This window comes from Thalassophryne amazonica, chromosome 16 (genome assembly GCF_902500255.1).
Source record: "Thalassophryne amazonica chromosome 16, fThaAma1.1, whole genome shotgun sequence".
NCBI lineage: Eukaryota > Metazoa > Chordata > Actinopteri > Batrachoidiformes > Batrachoididae > Thalassophryne > Thalassophryne amazonica.
Window position 1 is genome coordinate 8,588,691 of NC_047118.1, and position 17,463 is coordinate 8,606,153.

Here is a 17,463-nt window from a genome sequence, read left to right on the forward strand (position 1 = left end):
TCCGAAATTAGTTTTGTCGTTATACAAGCCGTTTTCCATAGAAGAAAATATAATTTTCGGACTATGTCGCATGTACAACTATTGCAAGCAGCTGGAGCATGTGTAACCACATTGCACAGTTGCTGTGAAAAACAAAATACATGCCACCCAGGGGATTCGAACCTGCAATTTACAAAAGCTCTGACTGGCAGCCAGAAACTTTACCACTGCACTATTATCACTGTCCTATAAAAGGTGCAGAAAAATGCCTGATATCAACAAGGAGATAGACGTATTAAAAAAATATAAAACCACACACCATAGAAACAACATCGCATTTTATTGAATCCCTCTTATCAAACGAACAATACAAGTATGAACCGTCTGTTCCTCTGTAGATGACCCATGGTCACAAACGTACAGTATGAATGAAGCAGGAGGGCACTCTTATCATGTCCAGATCTTCTGGCCTGGCATGTCCAGCAGTCCCCGCGTGCATGTCCGGCCCAACACGTGTGTCCTCTGGACGGTGCGCCACAGGACAGACGCCGCATCATTCAGATTGCCCTGGGGCAGCCTGTCAATGTGCACGCCATGCGCTTGCTTGCTGCAGCCTGTCGCATGTCAAGACAGCAAGCAGACACATATGCGTCACAGTGGACAGTTGTAAGTTCATGTCTGTCCAAACATGTTACGTGTTCCCCAGCCGTGACGTCCACAGATCTCAAGAGCTGTGGCTGGCCCCTGTCAGGTCAGCGCACACACCAATGTGTCACTGTGTGTCTGTGTTATGTGATCATTTCTTTTTAGTTATTTTTGCTGATATTTAGTTATTCCCCCCACCACCATCCGCAACACGTGTTGCAGATAGGGGGCGAAACACACGCGAGATTCACATGCATGGCACATGTGTTGCGGGGTGAGCCGACACTCTGGCACGCCACATCAATCAATTCAATCAATCAATTTTATTTATATAGCGCCAAATCACAACAAACAGTTGCCCCAAGGCGCTTTATATTGTAAGGCAAGGCCATACAATAATTACGTAAAAACCCCAATGGTCAAAACGACCCCCTGTGAGCAAGCACTTGGCGACAGTGGAAAGGAAAAACTCCCTTTTAACAGGAAAAAACCTCCAGCAGAACCAGGCTCAGGGAGGGGCAGTCTTCTGCTGGGACTGGTTGGGGATGAGGGAGAGAACCAGGAAAAAGACATGCTGTGGAGGGGAGCAGAGATCAATCACTAATAATTAAATGCAGAGTGGTGCATACAGAGCAAAAAGAGAAACACTCAGTGTATCATGGGAACCCCCCAGCAGTCTAAGTCTATAGCAGCATAACTAAGGGATGGTTCAGGGTCACCTGATCCAGTCCTAACTATAAGCTTTAGCAAAAAGGAAAGTTTTAAGCCTAATCTTAAAAGTAGAGAGGGTGTCTGTCTCCCTGATCTGACTTGGGAGCTGGTTCCACAGGAGAGGAGCTTGAAAGCTGAAGGCTCTGCCTCCCATTCTACTCTTACAAACCCTAGGAACTACAAGTAAGCCTGCAGTCTGAGAGCGAAGCGCTCTAATGGGGTAATATGGTACTATGAGGTCCCTAAGATAAGATGGGACCTGATTATTCAAAACCTTATAAGTAAGAAGAAGAATTTTAAATTCTATTCTAGAATTAACAGGAAGCCAATGAAGAGAGGCCAATATGGGTGAGATATGCTCTCTCCTTCTAGTCCCCATTAGTACTCTAGCTGCAGCATTTTGAATTAACTGAAGGCTTTTCAGGGAACCTTTAAGACAACCTGATAATAATGAATTACAATAGTCCAGCCTAGAGGAAATAAATGCATGAATTAGTTTTTCAGCATCACTCTGAGACAAGACCTTTCTAATTTTAGAGATTTTGCGTAAATGCAAAAAAGCAGTCCTACATATTTGTTTAATATGCGCATTGAATGACATATCCTGATCAAAAATGACTCCAAGATTTCTCACAGTATTACTAGAGGTCAGGGTAATGCCATCCAGAGTAAGGATCTGGTTAGACACCATGTTTCTAAGATTTGTGGGGCCAAGTACAATAACTTCAGTTTTATCTGAGCTTAAAAGCAGGAAATTAGAGGTCATCCATGTCTTTATGTCTGTAAGACAATCCTGCAGTTTAGCTAATTGGTGTGTGTCCTCTGGCTTCATGGATAGATAAAGCTGGGTATCATCTGCGTAACAATGAAAATTTAAGCAATGCCGTCTAATAATACTGCCTAAGGGAAGCATGTATAAAGTGAATAAAATTGGTCCTAGCACAGAACCTTGTGGAACTCCATAATTAACCTTAGTCTGTGAAGAAGATTCCCCATTTACATGAAGAAATTGTAATCTATTAGATAAATATGATTCAAACCACCGCAGCGCAGTGCCTTTAATACCTATGGCATGCTCTAATCTCTGTAATAAAATTTTATGGTCAACAGTATCAAAAGCAGCACTGAGGTCTAACAGAACAAGCACAGAGATGAGTCCACTGTCTGAGGCCATAAGAAGATCATTTGTAACCTTCACTAATGCTGTTTCTGTACTATGATGAATTCTAAAACCTGACTGAAACTCTTCAAATAGACCATTCCTCTGCAGATGATCAGTTAGCTGTTTTACAACTACCCTTTCAAGAATTTTTGAGAGAAAAGGAAGGTTAGAGATTGGCCTATAATTAGCTAAGATTGCTGGGTCAAGTGATGGCTTTTTAAGTAATGGTTTAATTACTGCCACCTTAAAAGCCTGTGGTACATAGCCAACTAATAAAGATAGATTGATCATATTTAAGATCGAAGCATTAAATAATGGTAGGGCTTCCTTGAGCAGCCTGGTAGGAATGGGGTATAATAGACATGTTGATGGTTTGGATGAAGTAACTAATGAAAATAACTCAGACAGCACAATCGGAGAGAAAGAGTCTAACCAAATACCGGCATCACTGAAAGCAGCCAAAGATAACGATACATCTTTGGGATGGTTATGAGTAATTTTTTCTATTATAGTTAAAATTTTATTAGCAAAGAAAGTCATGAAGTCATTACAAGTTAACGTTAAAGGAATACTCGGCTCAATAGAGCTCTGACTCTTTGTCAGCCTGGCTACAGTGCTGAAAAGAAACCTGGGGTTGTTCTTATTTTCTTCAATTAGTGATGAGTAGTAAGATGTCCTAGCTTTACGGAGGGCTTTTTTATAGAGCAACAGACTCTTTTTCCAGGCTAAGTGAAGATCTTCTAAATTAGTGAGACGCCATTTCCTCTACAACTTACGGATTATCTGCTTTAAGCTGCGAGTTTGTGAGTTATACCACAGAGTCAGGCACTTCTGATTTAAAGCTCTCTTTTTCAGAGGAGCTACAGCATCCAAAGTTGTCTTCAATGAGGATGTAAAACTATTGACGAGATACTCTATCTCACTTACAGCGTTTAGGTAGCTACTCTGCACTGTGTTGGTATATGGCATTAGAGAACATAAAGAAGGAATCATATCCTTAAACCTAGTTACAGCGCTTTCTGAAAGACTTCTAGTGTAATGAAACTTATTCCCCACTGCTGGGTAGTCCATCAGAGTAAATGTAAATGTTATTAAGAAATGATCAGACAGAAGGGAGTTTTCAGGGAATACTGTTAAGTCTTCAATTTCCATACCATAAGTCAGAACAAGATCTAAGATATGATTAAAGTGGTGGGTGGACTCATTTACATTTTGAGCAAAGCCAACTGAGTCTAATAATAGATTAAATGCAGTGTTGAGGCTGTCATTCTCAGCATCTGTGTGGATGTTAAAATCGCCCACTATAATTATCTTATCTGAGCTAAGCACTAAGTCAGACAAAAGGTCTGAAAATTCACAGAGAAACTCACAGTAACGACCAGGTGGACGATAGATAATAACAAATAAAACTGTTTTTTGGGACTTCCAATTTGGATGGACAAGACTAAGAGTCAAGCTTTCAAATGAATTAAAGCTCTGTCTGGGTTTTTGATTAATTAATAAGCTGGAATGGAAGATTGCTGCTAATCCTCCGCCTCGGCCCGTGCTACGAGCATTCTGGCAGTTAGTGTGACTCGGGGGTGTTGACTCATTTAAGCTAACATATTCATCCTGCTGTAACCAGGTTTCTGTAAGGCAGAATAAATCAATATGTTGATCAATTATTATATCATTTACTAACAGGGACTTAGAAGAGAGAGACCTAATGTTTAATAGACCACATTTAACTGTTTTAGTCTGTGGTGCAGTTGAAGGTGCTATATTATTTTTTCTTTTTGAATTTTTATGCTTAAATAGATTTTTGCTGGTTATTGGTTGTCTGGGAGCAGGCACCGTCTCTACGAAGATGGGGTAATGAGGGGATGGCAGGGGGAGAGAAGCTGCAGAGAGGTGTGTAAGACTACAGCGCTGCTTCCTGGTCCCAACCCTGATAGTCACGGTTTGGAGGATTTAAGAAAATTGGCCAGATTTCTAGAAATGAGAGCTGCTCCATCCAAAGTGGGATGGATGCCATTTCTCCTAACAAGACCAGGTTTTCCCCAGAAGCTTTGCCAATTATCTATGAAGCCCACCTCATTTTTTGTGCATGTAACGCCACACTTGTGGGGGCACTTAAACAAAATTCAAATTCAGCTCGAAAGTGATCGTCTGCTCACTATTTTCATGCTAACAGCGTGAATGGCCACACATTTTGTCAGTGCCAAGTGAGCAGTGTTAGATGTTAATGTGTGTCACCTGGAATGTGGCCAACACCTGCCGCGAAAGGGACTGAATGGGCTCTCACAGCGCACACTCTGTCTTTTAACCGCTGGTGTGCGTGAACAGTTGCAGCAACAGGTATACGAGTCGTTGGAGGCAGCTCTGATTTTACACGTACTGCATACGATTCCTGCTTCGTGCATTCGTACTATGTGTGAAGGAGCCCTAAAGGTTGTACAAATGTTTATAAATTTAAAAAAAAAGTGTATAAGGACAAAGTCATGAGAGAATATAGAAAATTAGAAGAAAATGGATGTAACTGCTGAAATGTAAGATAATCATGTTATTGTTAATGATGTTTATTTGCTGTTTAATTGACGAGGAGACAGCGTTGAGGTTGGAATTGAAGAAACAAATTATTTTTTCTTTTTATTTATTTGCTTATGTTTTTTATTTTCTTATAAGGAGCAGAGAATACAAGACTTATCTTCTTACTATTCTTTTTTGTTCATGGAAAGTGTTCATGGGAAATGGCATGAATGAATGAATGATTGAACAAATAAACAAGATTATTATTTCTAAAAGTACTCTTTTTGTTTTTTAGGCAATGTTTTTTGTTAACGCAGATACCTGGTCCTTGAGTATGTCCTTGATGACATACTCGCATCCTGCTCCACTCTTGGAGGTAAGAAATGTGACTGTTACAGGACTATATTTGTTATTGGTGTCAGACATTACGTTCGCCACAATATGACACAACACCCATCAATTGCTGTATGTGCACTCGTTGCTCATTGGGTCAGCTCGATAACTTGCTTGAATAAACTGCTCAAGAGAGGATGACATGTCTGATTCCCAACACTAAGGCTTATCACCAACATGGACATAAATTTAATCACGACCCTGGTTCAAGATAGTTTAACTGAACTAGATGCCACATATACATGCCAATAACTGCAGGAAATTTCACTCCCATAAAATCCCTGGAGGACTGTCTTCTATCAGTGAGAAGTTGGATGTCTAGTAACTTCCTACTTTTAAACTTTGATAAGACTGAAATGATGGTTCTTGGTCCAGCGAGACATCGGCATCAGTTTGACCAGCTGGCGCTCAGCCTGGGTTCGTGTGTCATACATCATATGGACAAAATGAGGAACCTTGGGGTAATTTTTGATCCCACGTTGTCTTTTGACCTCCACATCAGGGATGTTACTAGGACTGCTTTTTTCCATCTGAGAAATATAGTGAGGATCTGCCCCATCCTGTCCATGGCTGATGCTGAGACCCTGATTCATGCTTTTGTTTCTTCTAGACTAGATTATTGTAATGTTCTATTTTCAGGGTTACCACAGTCCAGCATTAGGGGTCTTCAGCTGGTTCAGAACGCTGCCGCCAGACTTCTGACACGTAGCAGAAGGTCTGAACATATCACATCCATTTTGGCATCTTTGCACTGGCTCCGTCTCTGTGAGAGCAGATTTTAAGGTTTTGTTATTGACTTAGAAGGTTGTTCATGGACTGGCGCCATCTTATCTGGCTGATCTGGTGGAACTATACATGCCGGCCCGGGCTTTGCAGTCGCAGGATGTGGGACTTCTCTGTGTTCCCAGGGTGAAGAAGAAGTCAGCAGGTCAAAGAACCTTTTCGTATCGTGCACCCACCCTGTGGAACAGTCTTCCTGCGACCATGAGGCAGTCTGAGTCTGTGGACATTTTTAAGTCAAGACTCAAAACCTATTTTTATTCTCTTTCTTAAGGATAGTTTTCATTTTTATTTGTTTTATTCTTTTACTTCTCTTTTTATTTATGTATTTGAATGTTTTATTCATTTTTAATTATTTATTCAATTTTATGTTGACTTGTTTTATGTAAGGCACCTTGAGACAGGTTTTGCTGTGATTTGGCACATTATAAGTGAATTAAATTAAATTAAATTAAACTAGACGCAGGAGTAGTGAAATGTGTAATAATGGTTGAAATGTGTTTTTTGATTGAAAAGATGAAATACTATTTACGTGTGTTTTTTTTCATGTCACTAACACAGAATGTTAAGTTAAACATAATAAAAATGAAATACATATGTTGTGATGAAAACAGGAAATAACTATTTGAGTGTGATATTTTACACATTTTACATTCCAGAAAGTCTTCACTTATGTTTTCCATCATTTGTCAAGTGACTATAAACCATGTTTCGCTATGAAGACAACAATGTAATTTAAAGTTTTATTAATCTACTTTCACGTGTGTGTATATATATATATATATATATATATATATATCAATCAATCAATCAACTTTTTTCTTATATAGCGCCAAATCACAACAAACAGTTGCCCCAAGGCGCTCCACATTGTAAGGCAAGGCCATACAATAATTATGAAAAACCCCAACGGTCAAAACGACCCCCTATGAGCAAGCACTTGGCCACAGTGGGAAGGAAAAACTCCCTTTTAACAGGAAGAAACCTCCAGCAGAACCAGGCTCAGGGAGGGGCAGTCTTCTGCTGAGACTGGTTGGGGCTGAGGGAAAGAACCAGGAAAAAGACATGCCGAGATATGTTTAGATTTGTCAGTAACACAGAAATCTGATTAACTCAACGCAGTCCTACTGTACTACTATAAGCTTTGCTTCTCCCCTCACCCTTTCGGTCACACAGGTACGTTGTTGAGTTGTTTTGCTATGAGTTTTGTTATTGTTGATTTATATGCCGATTAAAAATTCATTTATTCATTCAGTCAATACAATTCAATTCATTCATTCATTCATTCATTCAGTTATATATTACCCATCCATCCATCCATTTTCTTCCGCTTATCCTAGAGTCGGGTCGCGGGGGCAGCAGCTCAAGCAAAGCCGCCCAGACCTCCCGATCCACACACACCTCCCCCAGCTCCTCCAGGGGAACCCCGAGGCGTTCCCAAGCCAGCCGAGAGATGTAGTCCCTCCAGCGTGTCCTGGGTCTTCCCCGGGGCCTCCTCCCGATGGGACGTGCCCAGAACACCTCTCCAGTGAGGCGTCCAGGGGGCATCCAGAAAAGATGCCCGAGCCACCTCAACTGGCTCCTTTCAACGTAGAGGAGCAGCAGCTTGAGTGACCGTGCTCCTCACCCTATCTCTAAGGGAGTGCCCAGCCACCCTGCGGAGGAAACTCATCTCGGCCGCTTGTACTCGTGATCTTGTTGTTTCGGTCATGAGCCAAATCTCATGACCATAGGTGAGGATCGGAACATAGTTCGATCGGTAAATCGAGAGCTTTGATATTACCTCATTCTTAATTTTGATTTTTCCTCTATGTTTAAATTTGTGGCATTTCATGTCACTTAGCGTTACTGGTACACCGACCGCAACCACCGGCACACTCACACTACCGGTGACTGCTCTTAGCTTAAAAACCATCATGACAGGGTTTGTTTTTGCATGGCATCAGCTACAGACTACTACATCGTCAGGATTGTTTTTGATCTATCTTTTTTTTACAAGTTGACTAAGAATAATTTTGGACTGGATTAGATTACTGTTTAAAGTTTGTGTTGGACTGTTTGGAACCTCTTGACCTCAAAGGACCAGCGACGCACACCAAAATGCAAGACCCTTTTCTCTTGTTTATAAATTAACAAAATATCAAATGACAAGGATCTATTTTAGGCATTATATAAACCAAATAATGAATGTTTTTTTCATTTGTGTAATGGTAAGAATATTTCATGAGGTGAAAGATGGAATGTTCCATTCAATTCGACTCTGCCTCCTTCAATAGAACATTCCATCTTTCACCTCATGAAATATTCTTACCATTGCACTCACAAACATTCATTATTTGTATATTATAACCAAAACACACCCATGATTAAGTGATTAAATGCAACGTCTTTTCCCCTTACTTTGAACTCGTATTACACGCCGTGTAAACAGCAAAGTAGACTTTGACATGCCTCAAATGCACTTGCAATTTAGATCGTGCACCATAATGAAGATAGGGGCCTTAATGTAAATTAATGTTCTGTGACCAAAGCTTTGCTATTCCTTTTTTTATTATTCATTTGAATACATTTTAAAAAATTTGACACAAAAAATCTTTTGTGATTTGTCTCAGGTTACTTTGTTGCAAAGTGATAATTTTGTTGTGTTGCATGAAAGTTTTGTAATTCATTATTTTGTGTTTTACGTTTTTGCCTCTGTTCACATTTCAGAGATTTGCTTTCAATTTGTGATTTTTTACATTTTTGTGGAAAGAATCTGGAAATTTGGTTTGTTGTCATAAAAATACAACATATTATTTATCCAGACACACAAATGTAACATGACAGCTGTTATTCAAACTTACAGGCAACAGGCGACGGTTCAGCACCTGCAAATGAAAAAAAAAAAAAAAATTGACAGTAAGAATTGATTTGTTGAGTCACTTGCATTGATCAGTAATTACTATACATCTACCAGCCAGTTGATGTTTTTGCCGCGTCTCGTGTCTGCTGGTTGGTTAACTGGATTACTCATAACGTAATAACCCAACTGTCACAAAAACTACTGAGAATATTTTAATTATATAGAACCAAAAATAATACAAACTATTAAATTTGGATGTGGTTCAACAAAAAGAGGTCGAGCCAGTAAAATGTAAATGTGAGCTTGGCAACATATTTTTTAACGACGAAGGGTGGGACTAACTCTCAATAGATTCCATTAAATGTAGGTGCAGATGTGTATCAGGGGTGAAACTAGGATATTTATTTCCCCAAGCACTCCATGTTAGAATGTTTTACTCATGAATACTTGGTGAAACAAGTAAGTTGTCCATAACTGCAAGGGATGGAACTGTACATTGATTTTTGGCTGTCAGCCCATCTTATTTTTGCCAAAACGTTAATGTTTTAAAGTGAATAAACAACTGAGACTTCTGTCGCCACCTAGTGGTCAATGTAACCATTTCAGGGCTTCTGTACATTTCCTACTTGAAACCCAAAATACAGTAAAAAAGGTATTTATAAATATCAGAAATGCATGATTTTTTTTTTGGCATGCAGAACTTTGACCTCCCAGTAATAATGTATAAAAGCTTTGATTTTAAAAATTTTATGGTCCTTGAGTTTTAGGACACATGAGGTTTTGCCATACGGGTAAAGTGAAGGACAGCAATTTCCCTTGACAAGCACAACTTACAGTTGTGAAAAATGTTGAGTCTAATCTGGTATAAGTACCTTTTACAAGTTGAAGTTAATGTGGGTGAAAAGATTAAAAAGTAATTCTTAATTTGTGAGATAGTGAACAAATGAGTCGGCTTTGTAAAATTTGATGAAATGATCAGATCTAATCTGGAAGAGAAAATATCTGAGGGTCTCTTCAAAAATGAGCAGAGTTCCTTCATCTCTATTTTTTACTGTTAATTTTCTGTCAGTTAAAGGGAGGGTTTACTCGTATATGAAAACTAATTTGTAATTTTACCATGACACCAACTTCATAGTTTTGGCTCAGTGGACCACAACAATTAATTTGAAACAAAACAATCAAAAACATGCTTCAAGACTAGACTTTAATCCTCTAAAATATGTTTCATGGGGTTAATGTGTGTAGTTTAAATTGAATAGCCTTTTGAGCATGAAAAAACAAGGTTTTTACACATTTCTGTAAGTTAATAACATATTTTGCTGCGAAATTGTTAATTAAACAACAACAACAAAACAGTCACACATAGGTTAACAAAGGTTTTAAAATAAACAGTCTAAATTAATTCTTACTTAAATGAACTAAGTTACTGATCCTCAAAAAATGAGGTAGCAATTTGTATGGATATTTGTTAGCAGAATGGCAGTAAAATACAGTGTATCCAGAAAGTCTTCACAGCGCTTCACTTCTTCCGCATTTTGTTATGTTACAGCCTTATTCCAAAATGAAATAAATACATTTTTCCCTCAAAATTCTACTCTGATGGGCTTCTTTTAATTTGTAAACTACTATATATATAAACTACTATATAAACTACTTACATTACTGATAATGGCAACTCTTGGAATTTCATATTGACATAACACACAACTGACCACAGAACAGCTGAGCAAGCAATTGCCCAATTAGACAGTTTTACACATATTGCATACAATTCCTCCCCCCAAACATTACGGGCTGACACCTTTAACTTGGTTTGCACATACACTGAAATTAGAGTTGGAATTAAAGTAGTTCGCACTGAATCCGTGTCATGACTGATTTATTTAAATCCACTGTGGGGGAGCAAAAAGCCAAAACTTTGAAGTTGATGTCCAGTTACTGATGGGTCTATCTGCATGTAGCCACATGAAGGTCCTCAAACACTCTGTGGCTTGATGAGTCAGATAGTTCACGTTTTGATTTTAACTTCATGCATGTGGATTGTGAACATTATAGCCAACTGGCATTTTTTTTTTTTTGGCTGATTGGAACCATATCTTTGAATCTGTCTTGCGTTTAGGTGTGCATGTGCTTACTGCGATGCCGTTTGCAGATGACACCGTGTGTGCGGTTTCTGCAGGAGCCCGGCTTCCACAGGCCGGTGTTGCTTTGGATCCAGAAGCAGGAGTTGGGAGACAGCACAGAAAAAGCAACATCTTGTGCCTCCCAGTTGGTATAAGACATTTCTACATCCTCACTCCACACCAAGCCTCGACCTGCAACAGGAACACACGTGCACATGCAAACGCTCAGTAGAGCTGATTCAATATCTTGTTTTTTGACTGGGATCTCAGCTTGCTTAGTCTGATGTAATTCCACTGATTCACGAGCCTCTTCGGAGATACTTAATTAAAAACATTTAACTACATTTCCAGATTACAAAAACGCCAAATTGCAATGTTTTAATTACATTTTTTTAACCAGCTACTGTTGTTTTTTATGTGATGAAACTGTAAAATAAGGAAAATTATCTACAGTCAGAGGAAGATAATTTGATAATTAAAAAACAGATTCCGAAGAGCTGAAAGTTAATAAGTGTAGGTTTCTGCTGCAGAGTGAGATGGAGTGTTGCTGCCGGACCTTTGATGTTGATTCCCAGCCAAGCCCCGTTTGCCTGATCTGCATTACTCTGGATGTGCTCCCATACAAATTCATTCTCTGTCTCATCCAAGATGGAGAGAAGTTCAGCTCCCACTGGAAGAGAGAAATAGAACGACAGGCCGAGTCCAACACAAATGAGAATTGATCCCGCAGGGAGATCGAACTGTAAACAACAGACAGACTGGAGAGGCATTGATGGATTTATGGATTTGGTTCATCATGTTTACAGTAGGGGAGGGTCAGAGCGTTACACTTATGTGGGTTTAAATTCAGAATTATAACCTGAAGAGGCAGTGGAGTGTCTGTATGGTGGATGTGGGCATGTAAACCCTCTTACCTTTACTGCAGGAGGTCCGTGCGTCCTGCTGCAGCTTAACATTTTGCAGGTTAAAGGCATAACAGTGGTTCCTGAAGGGCACCCACGCCCACTCCCCCAGAGAGTGAGGGCACTGTCCAGGGAAGATCCACTGGTGAAACACAGGCTCCTCTGGCAAGAGAATTAAAACACAACAAAACAATGACCAAACCATGAGGACCACATTTTACAGTAGCAAGAAAAAGTATGAGAACCCAGACAGATCTCTCAGCCTGACATTTACAAGAAATTAGTTTTTTATTCCTGTATTTAATCCTCTTTTTATGGTGAAGGTTGTGCACAGGGAGAACACAGAGTGCAGCACAAACCAGAAAAATGGTTCTGCCATTTATCAAAAATGGGCAAAAATCGAAGTTTTTGCCACATCATGCTTTAATTTGTCAAATCTGACATGGTGGAGCGGGGAGATGAATGAATCAAAAATCTAAATGATGGGTTGCATAAATAATGGGACCATTTAGTGTAGCACAAGTAAATCATCACTTTTACAGCCAGTTTTCATCAGACAAGTCAGGGGATGAATACATGAACATTTCCAAGCCACTGAAGATGTCTTGGTCTTCAATTTTTAAGAAAGATAAACCCTGCCCATTCTCTCAATGTAATGTGGAGGTGTGTCATGAAGGGTATCCGGTAGAAACCGTGTGCCAAATCAAGATGTAGATCCACCTTGGATCTGCTGTGGTGACCATGAATGTAACAAGGGAGAAGCCGAAGGGACTTATTAAGAAATACAAACATATGCTAAATCTATCTAGACGAGACAGTTCTCCAAAACTGAGTGATCGTGCAGGACGGAGATTAGTGAGGAAAGCCACCAAGAGATCCAGACATCCCTGAAGAAGTTACAGGCTTCTGTGGCTGCGATTGGAGACACCGTGCAAAGTGCAGGTTTTGCACACATTTCGTACATAAACACACACATACCACTAATCTGACAAATGGCAACATCCAGTTTAGCATCACAGGGAGTCTTAGTCCACAGCCCAGTGGTGGTCATGTGACCACATCCAGTCATCTGATTGGGCTTGTCATCTTCCCAGTTTGAATATGACAGTTCCTCTTCACCCAACCAGGTGAAGCTCCGCCCCTAAAATCCACACAATAAAAAAAACAAACAATAAGATGCACTTCACCCACAGATTTTTGAAGGAAGTATAAATAACATCTGAGTTAAAAATCTCACGCCGTAGTTGTAGAGGGCGATCCAGGCGGGTCGGCGCAGATGGTTAATAAGTAGGGTGAGGTAAGCCTGCTGGTAGGGATCCTTCACCATAGCCAGGGTCCCATTCAAAGACTCACACATGTGTAGAGCGCCAGTCCAATCAAAGCGCTTCTCCACCACCCGGTATGTGACCCCGCCCAGCTCCAGCGGCTTTGACAGGGAGGCAGGAATGAGGGTCGGAGCTGGCGGAAGACCAGATTCTGAAGAAATGGCAAAGTAATATTTAAAAAAAAACAGCAAGATGAATGAAATGGACACACTTCTGTTGGTGGTGTAAATACTCTTATTAAGGGTAAATGTGACACCTTGCTTCTTCTGACAGATGAAGCCATTACTCTCCATCTCACAGTCCCTGGACGCCCACATGCCAGTGTTCCTCTGTGGGTTGCCGTGAATCATCACCACACAGTTCCCCTTGGAGATGACACAGAATCCATCAGAAAAGGAACAAAATAGTCATAATAATAATAATCAGCTCATCGTCAAGTGTTGTGAATACCGGGTTTTTGTTGCGAAGTGGCCCTCTGTTGTCCAGTGGCTCTCCAGGAGCCCAGTTGGTGTAGCTGAGAAGGGAAGGCTGGGCCCACTGGAAATAACCTTTAGAGTCTGACGTCAAGCCGACCCAAAGGTTAACGCTGACATTGAAGAGCAGCGTGGTGATGAAAGCTGAGAGGAGAAACATCGATAATCATAACACTGACTAATGTTGGCCAACTCATCTATGGTGTTGCAGATATGTGTGGAGAGACCTTTAGCATTCTTGAGCAGTGACTCAGAGCCACATAACTACACATAACTACAAAAATGCCTCCAAGTGGTGTTAGAACACAAGTTGATAATCCAGATCCATTTGCTCCTGCTGTTTTATTTCCCAAAATATCCCATCATTTGCCTCGTCAAACAGTTATAACTAAAAGTGAAGGTACAGCAAAGCTGGATGATGTGAAGCGAACCCATGAGCTACTTCTGGCAGACAACTCAAGCTGCATGCCTCATAATTATCACATATCTCCAACTAAAACACATTGTTTACATAAGCGTCTAAATCATTCCATCTTAATTGGGTGGGCTATTTAAGATGAAACAATTTCCTAGCTCCCCCCACGCCTGTCAACACTGCTGCTGCTAAACCCCGCCTCCACCTGTGGGCTCCGATATACCAGTATTAACATCAGCACCGGTATGACGCCCTTTGTGTCGGTCCTGTTCTGTACAGGGTGTACTTCTGGGAGAGGAACAAGTGAGTTCAGAAAATGGATGGATGGACTGAGTGACACAAACATTATGTTCACCTAAACAGAACAGTTAAAATGGCAACAAGGAAAGTTAAGAGTCCCAGTGAAACAGACTGCATTCATAAATTAGTGATTGTATCAATGCCAGATCAATCGCTGAGGCATCAGATTTCCCATAGCTTACCTAAACCAAGATGGACATCCAATCCTTCCTCAAAGTGCCCCATCATCAAACAATAGGAGTTCCCAAGTTCCAGTGTAGACTACATACATATCCATCAAGGTTTCCAACAATTAATGGATGAGACAGTCATCAGTTCATCCCATAACTATTCCTATTAAGTTCTTTCTGCTAAATTGATACCACCTCAGTTTGACTCAGAGAGTCTTCTTCCCAACAACTGCTGACACTTGCATACAAAAGGGATCAATTTTTGTTTGCATCCAGTCGCATATACTGTATAATAATACAAATACTTCAAGAAAGAAAGTAGGTTCACTCCAATGAAATGGGTTGACAACTCCCAAGACATAACTTCATGTGGACTGTACTCTGCTTTAATTACCTTGTTCTAAATGGTTGGACACCATTGCCAGTACACCCTTGTGTGTCTCACACATCAGCCTGGCTGCAGACCACGTAACACGGCTTGGCTGGTCAAATACTCTGAAACACTACAAAAAGACGTTTAGTCTTGGGGAAAACAAGACCAAGGATAGTTAAAACATTGAATACTTAATACCAAAAATATACCGTATTTAGTGATTGCTGATGTGCACTACATTCTAAACTTACTGCTTCCATTGTATAATTTCATATGACAACCATTAAGAAACAAAACATGTCCAGAGTTGGTGAGGATCTCATGCTGAAACCATCCAGCTCTACCTTGTGCTGATAGGACGACCATCTGTCAGGGCAACCTGATGGTGGGAGTGGTGATGCTGGCGTTGGAGGAATGGTGCCGGTGACATTCACTCTCTTACAAATGTAGGGCAGGTCAGAGTGGCACTTCCGATCTGCCCAGTCTCCTGGTTAGAATAAAATAAATTAATTAATTATAGAAGTCACTAAAATAGTTACGGATCAAAGAACTGCCCCACTCATGGTTTAAATCTCTGTCAAGTACCATGACAGAGATCCTTTTTTATACCAATTTTTACCTCATGTTCAACATATTCAAAAGAAATCATCCAAACGTATTGCAGTATTAAATAAACCAAAGCACATTCTTGATGGCAAATCTGTTATGTGCAGACGCAGGTTGAGGAGCGGACCAACGTCTGACCGAACCCAGCGCTAAATAACCAGAAAGCGGTTCCACAAACAAAACGATTTTATTTCCCCTCCAGTGCAATAATTAGTGTACAACATAAATATGTGGTTTGTCTGGCGGAGTGAAGGACGGCGTGCTCTCCAGCGCCCAAAAGGATCGAAGCCTCGGCGCTTCTGGACTCAGATTCACCGCCAAACACCCCCCAGGTGGACACGACAAACTGACTCTGTGAAGGATGGAAAAGGTGAGGTAAGTCAACAGAGCTACAGCAAATATCTTTCAGAGGCACACACTATCAGCAACACATTCAGGTCTGAATTTAAGCTTTATGTAAATGAGCAGCTTCTCACAACAGGTGGAGGATCATCAGTCCGTACGCCACGGCAGTGAGAAGCAAACTGCACAATTCTCATCAATGTTCAAATATACTGCGTAACAAAATGCCAAATTACTATTAACGATCATTCAGACAATAATCACTTCTGATGTGTGCTGACAGCATGTGTCCCTCACCCGTCCTCCTTCACAGGCACGATGTGTCAAACCCTGGCGCGGTCCTCAGCGTCTCACAAACGAACGTCACAAGGTCGAGTTCCCGGCAATTCTGCTTGAATCACTCATGGCTTAAATGCAGAACGCCATCTCATTATCTGCTTCAGCTGAAAGTCTTTAAGTTTACACGTGAGCATCATCCACAGGTGCTGCGAGTCAGTAGGCCTGCACGTGCACATCCTCCACAGGTGCAGCTAATAATGCTGATGAGGGTGAAGGACTCTTCTGCCAGCACTGTCTCCACAGACAAAAACCAGTTTGCATACCACCTGGAGAGCAAAGAAAAGAAAACAACACAAAAACATCCAGCCAAACCCCCCAACACACAACAAAATCACTACACACTCCGTATTGTGCATTGATTGCACCTTACTTGACGTACTGTGCTGAAGTCTGGGGCAGTAAGTATAAAACTACAGTGCAACCATTATTTATCCTTCAAAAAAGAGCATTAATAATAATTCACAATGCAGGGTATCGGGATCATACCAATCCATTGTTCATTAAATAGAAGATATTAAAACTTTATGCTATGATTTCATTCAAGACTGTTCAATTGATGTATAAAACAAAAAATAAGCAATTACCAGTTAAAATTCAAGAATATTTTATGCAAAGAGAAGGAATGTATAATTTAAGGGGTTTGTATTATTTTAAAATTGCTGGCGCGAGGACGACCAGGAAACGCTTCTGTGTCTCCATTTGTGGTTCTAAAAAATGGAATAATCTACCTGAGAAACTCAAGCGATGTCCAGATATCAACCGGTTCAAATATTTATACAAAGAATTGGTATTCTCCAGATATGTATTAGATGAAAGTGGTTGAGTTGTGTTGTATAAAGGTGTTATGGTGCGTTCACACCGGGCGCGACACGAGCATCAGGTTGCCATGTAATCCCTATGGAACGACGCGTTTTGGCGCCAAGTCACGCAGCGCGCCGCGATGGACGCGAATGAAGTGACGCGAGTGAAGCGATTTTGAGCGATTGGCACGTTTGTGGCGCGATATTGCGTCGCGTCACGTCGCGATGCCCTCCTCCCCAAGTTGAAAAATCTGAACTTTTTCGTCTCGTCGCGC

The 17,463-nt window shown here is 40.7% G+C and overlaps 1 protein-coding gene across 1 annotated transcript in view; it reads right to left on the bottom strand.

Annotated features, from left to right (window-relative positions):
• The window catches only part of mrc2 (mannose receptor, C type 2), a 73,537-nt gene that overhangs the window by 988 nt on the left and 55,086 nt on the right, over positions 1-17,463 (bottom strand). The window contains exons 19-28 of the mRNA XM_034189950.1: positions 15,446-15,588; positions 15,123-15,231; positions 13,821-13,987; positions 13,627-13,735; positions 13,283-13,521; positions 13,024-13,186; positions 12,058-12,207; positions 11,700-11,813; positions 11,156-11,335; positions 9,022-9,045 (exon numbers count right to left, since the gene is read on the bottom strand). Coding sequence (XP_034045841.1) covers positions 9,022-9,045; positions 11,156-11,335; positions 11,700-11,813; positions 12,058-12,207; positions 13,024-13,186; positions 13,283-13,521; positions 13,627-13,735; positions 13,821-13,987; positions 15,123-15,231; positions 15,446-15,588 — 1,398 coding nt within the window. The remainder of the gene's footprint in view (positions 1-9,021; positions 9,046-11,155; positions 11,336-11,699; positions 11,814-12,057; positions 12,208-13,023; positions 13,187-13,282; positions 13,522-13,626; positions 13,736-13,820; positions 13,988-15,122; positions 15,232-15,445; positions 15,589-17,463) is intronic.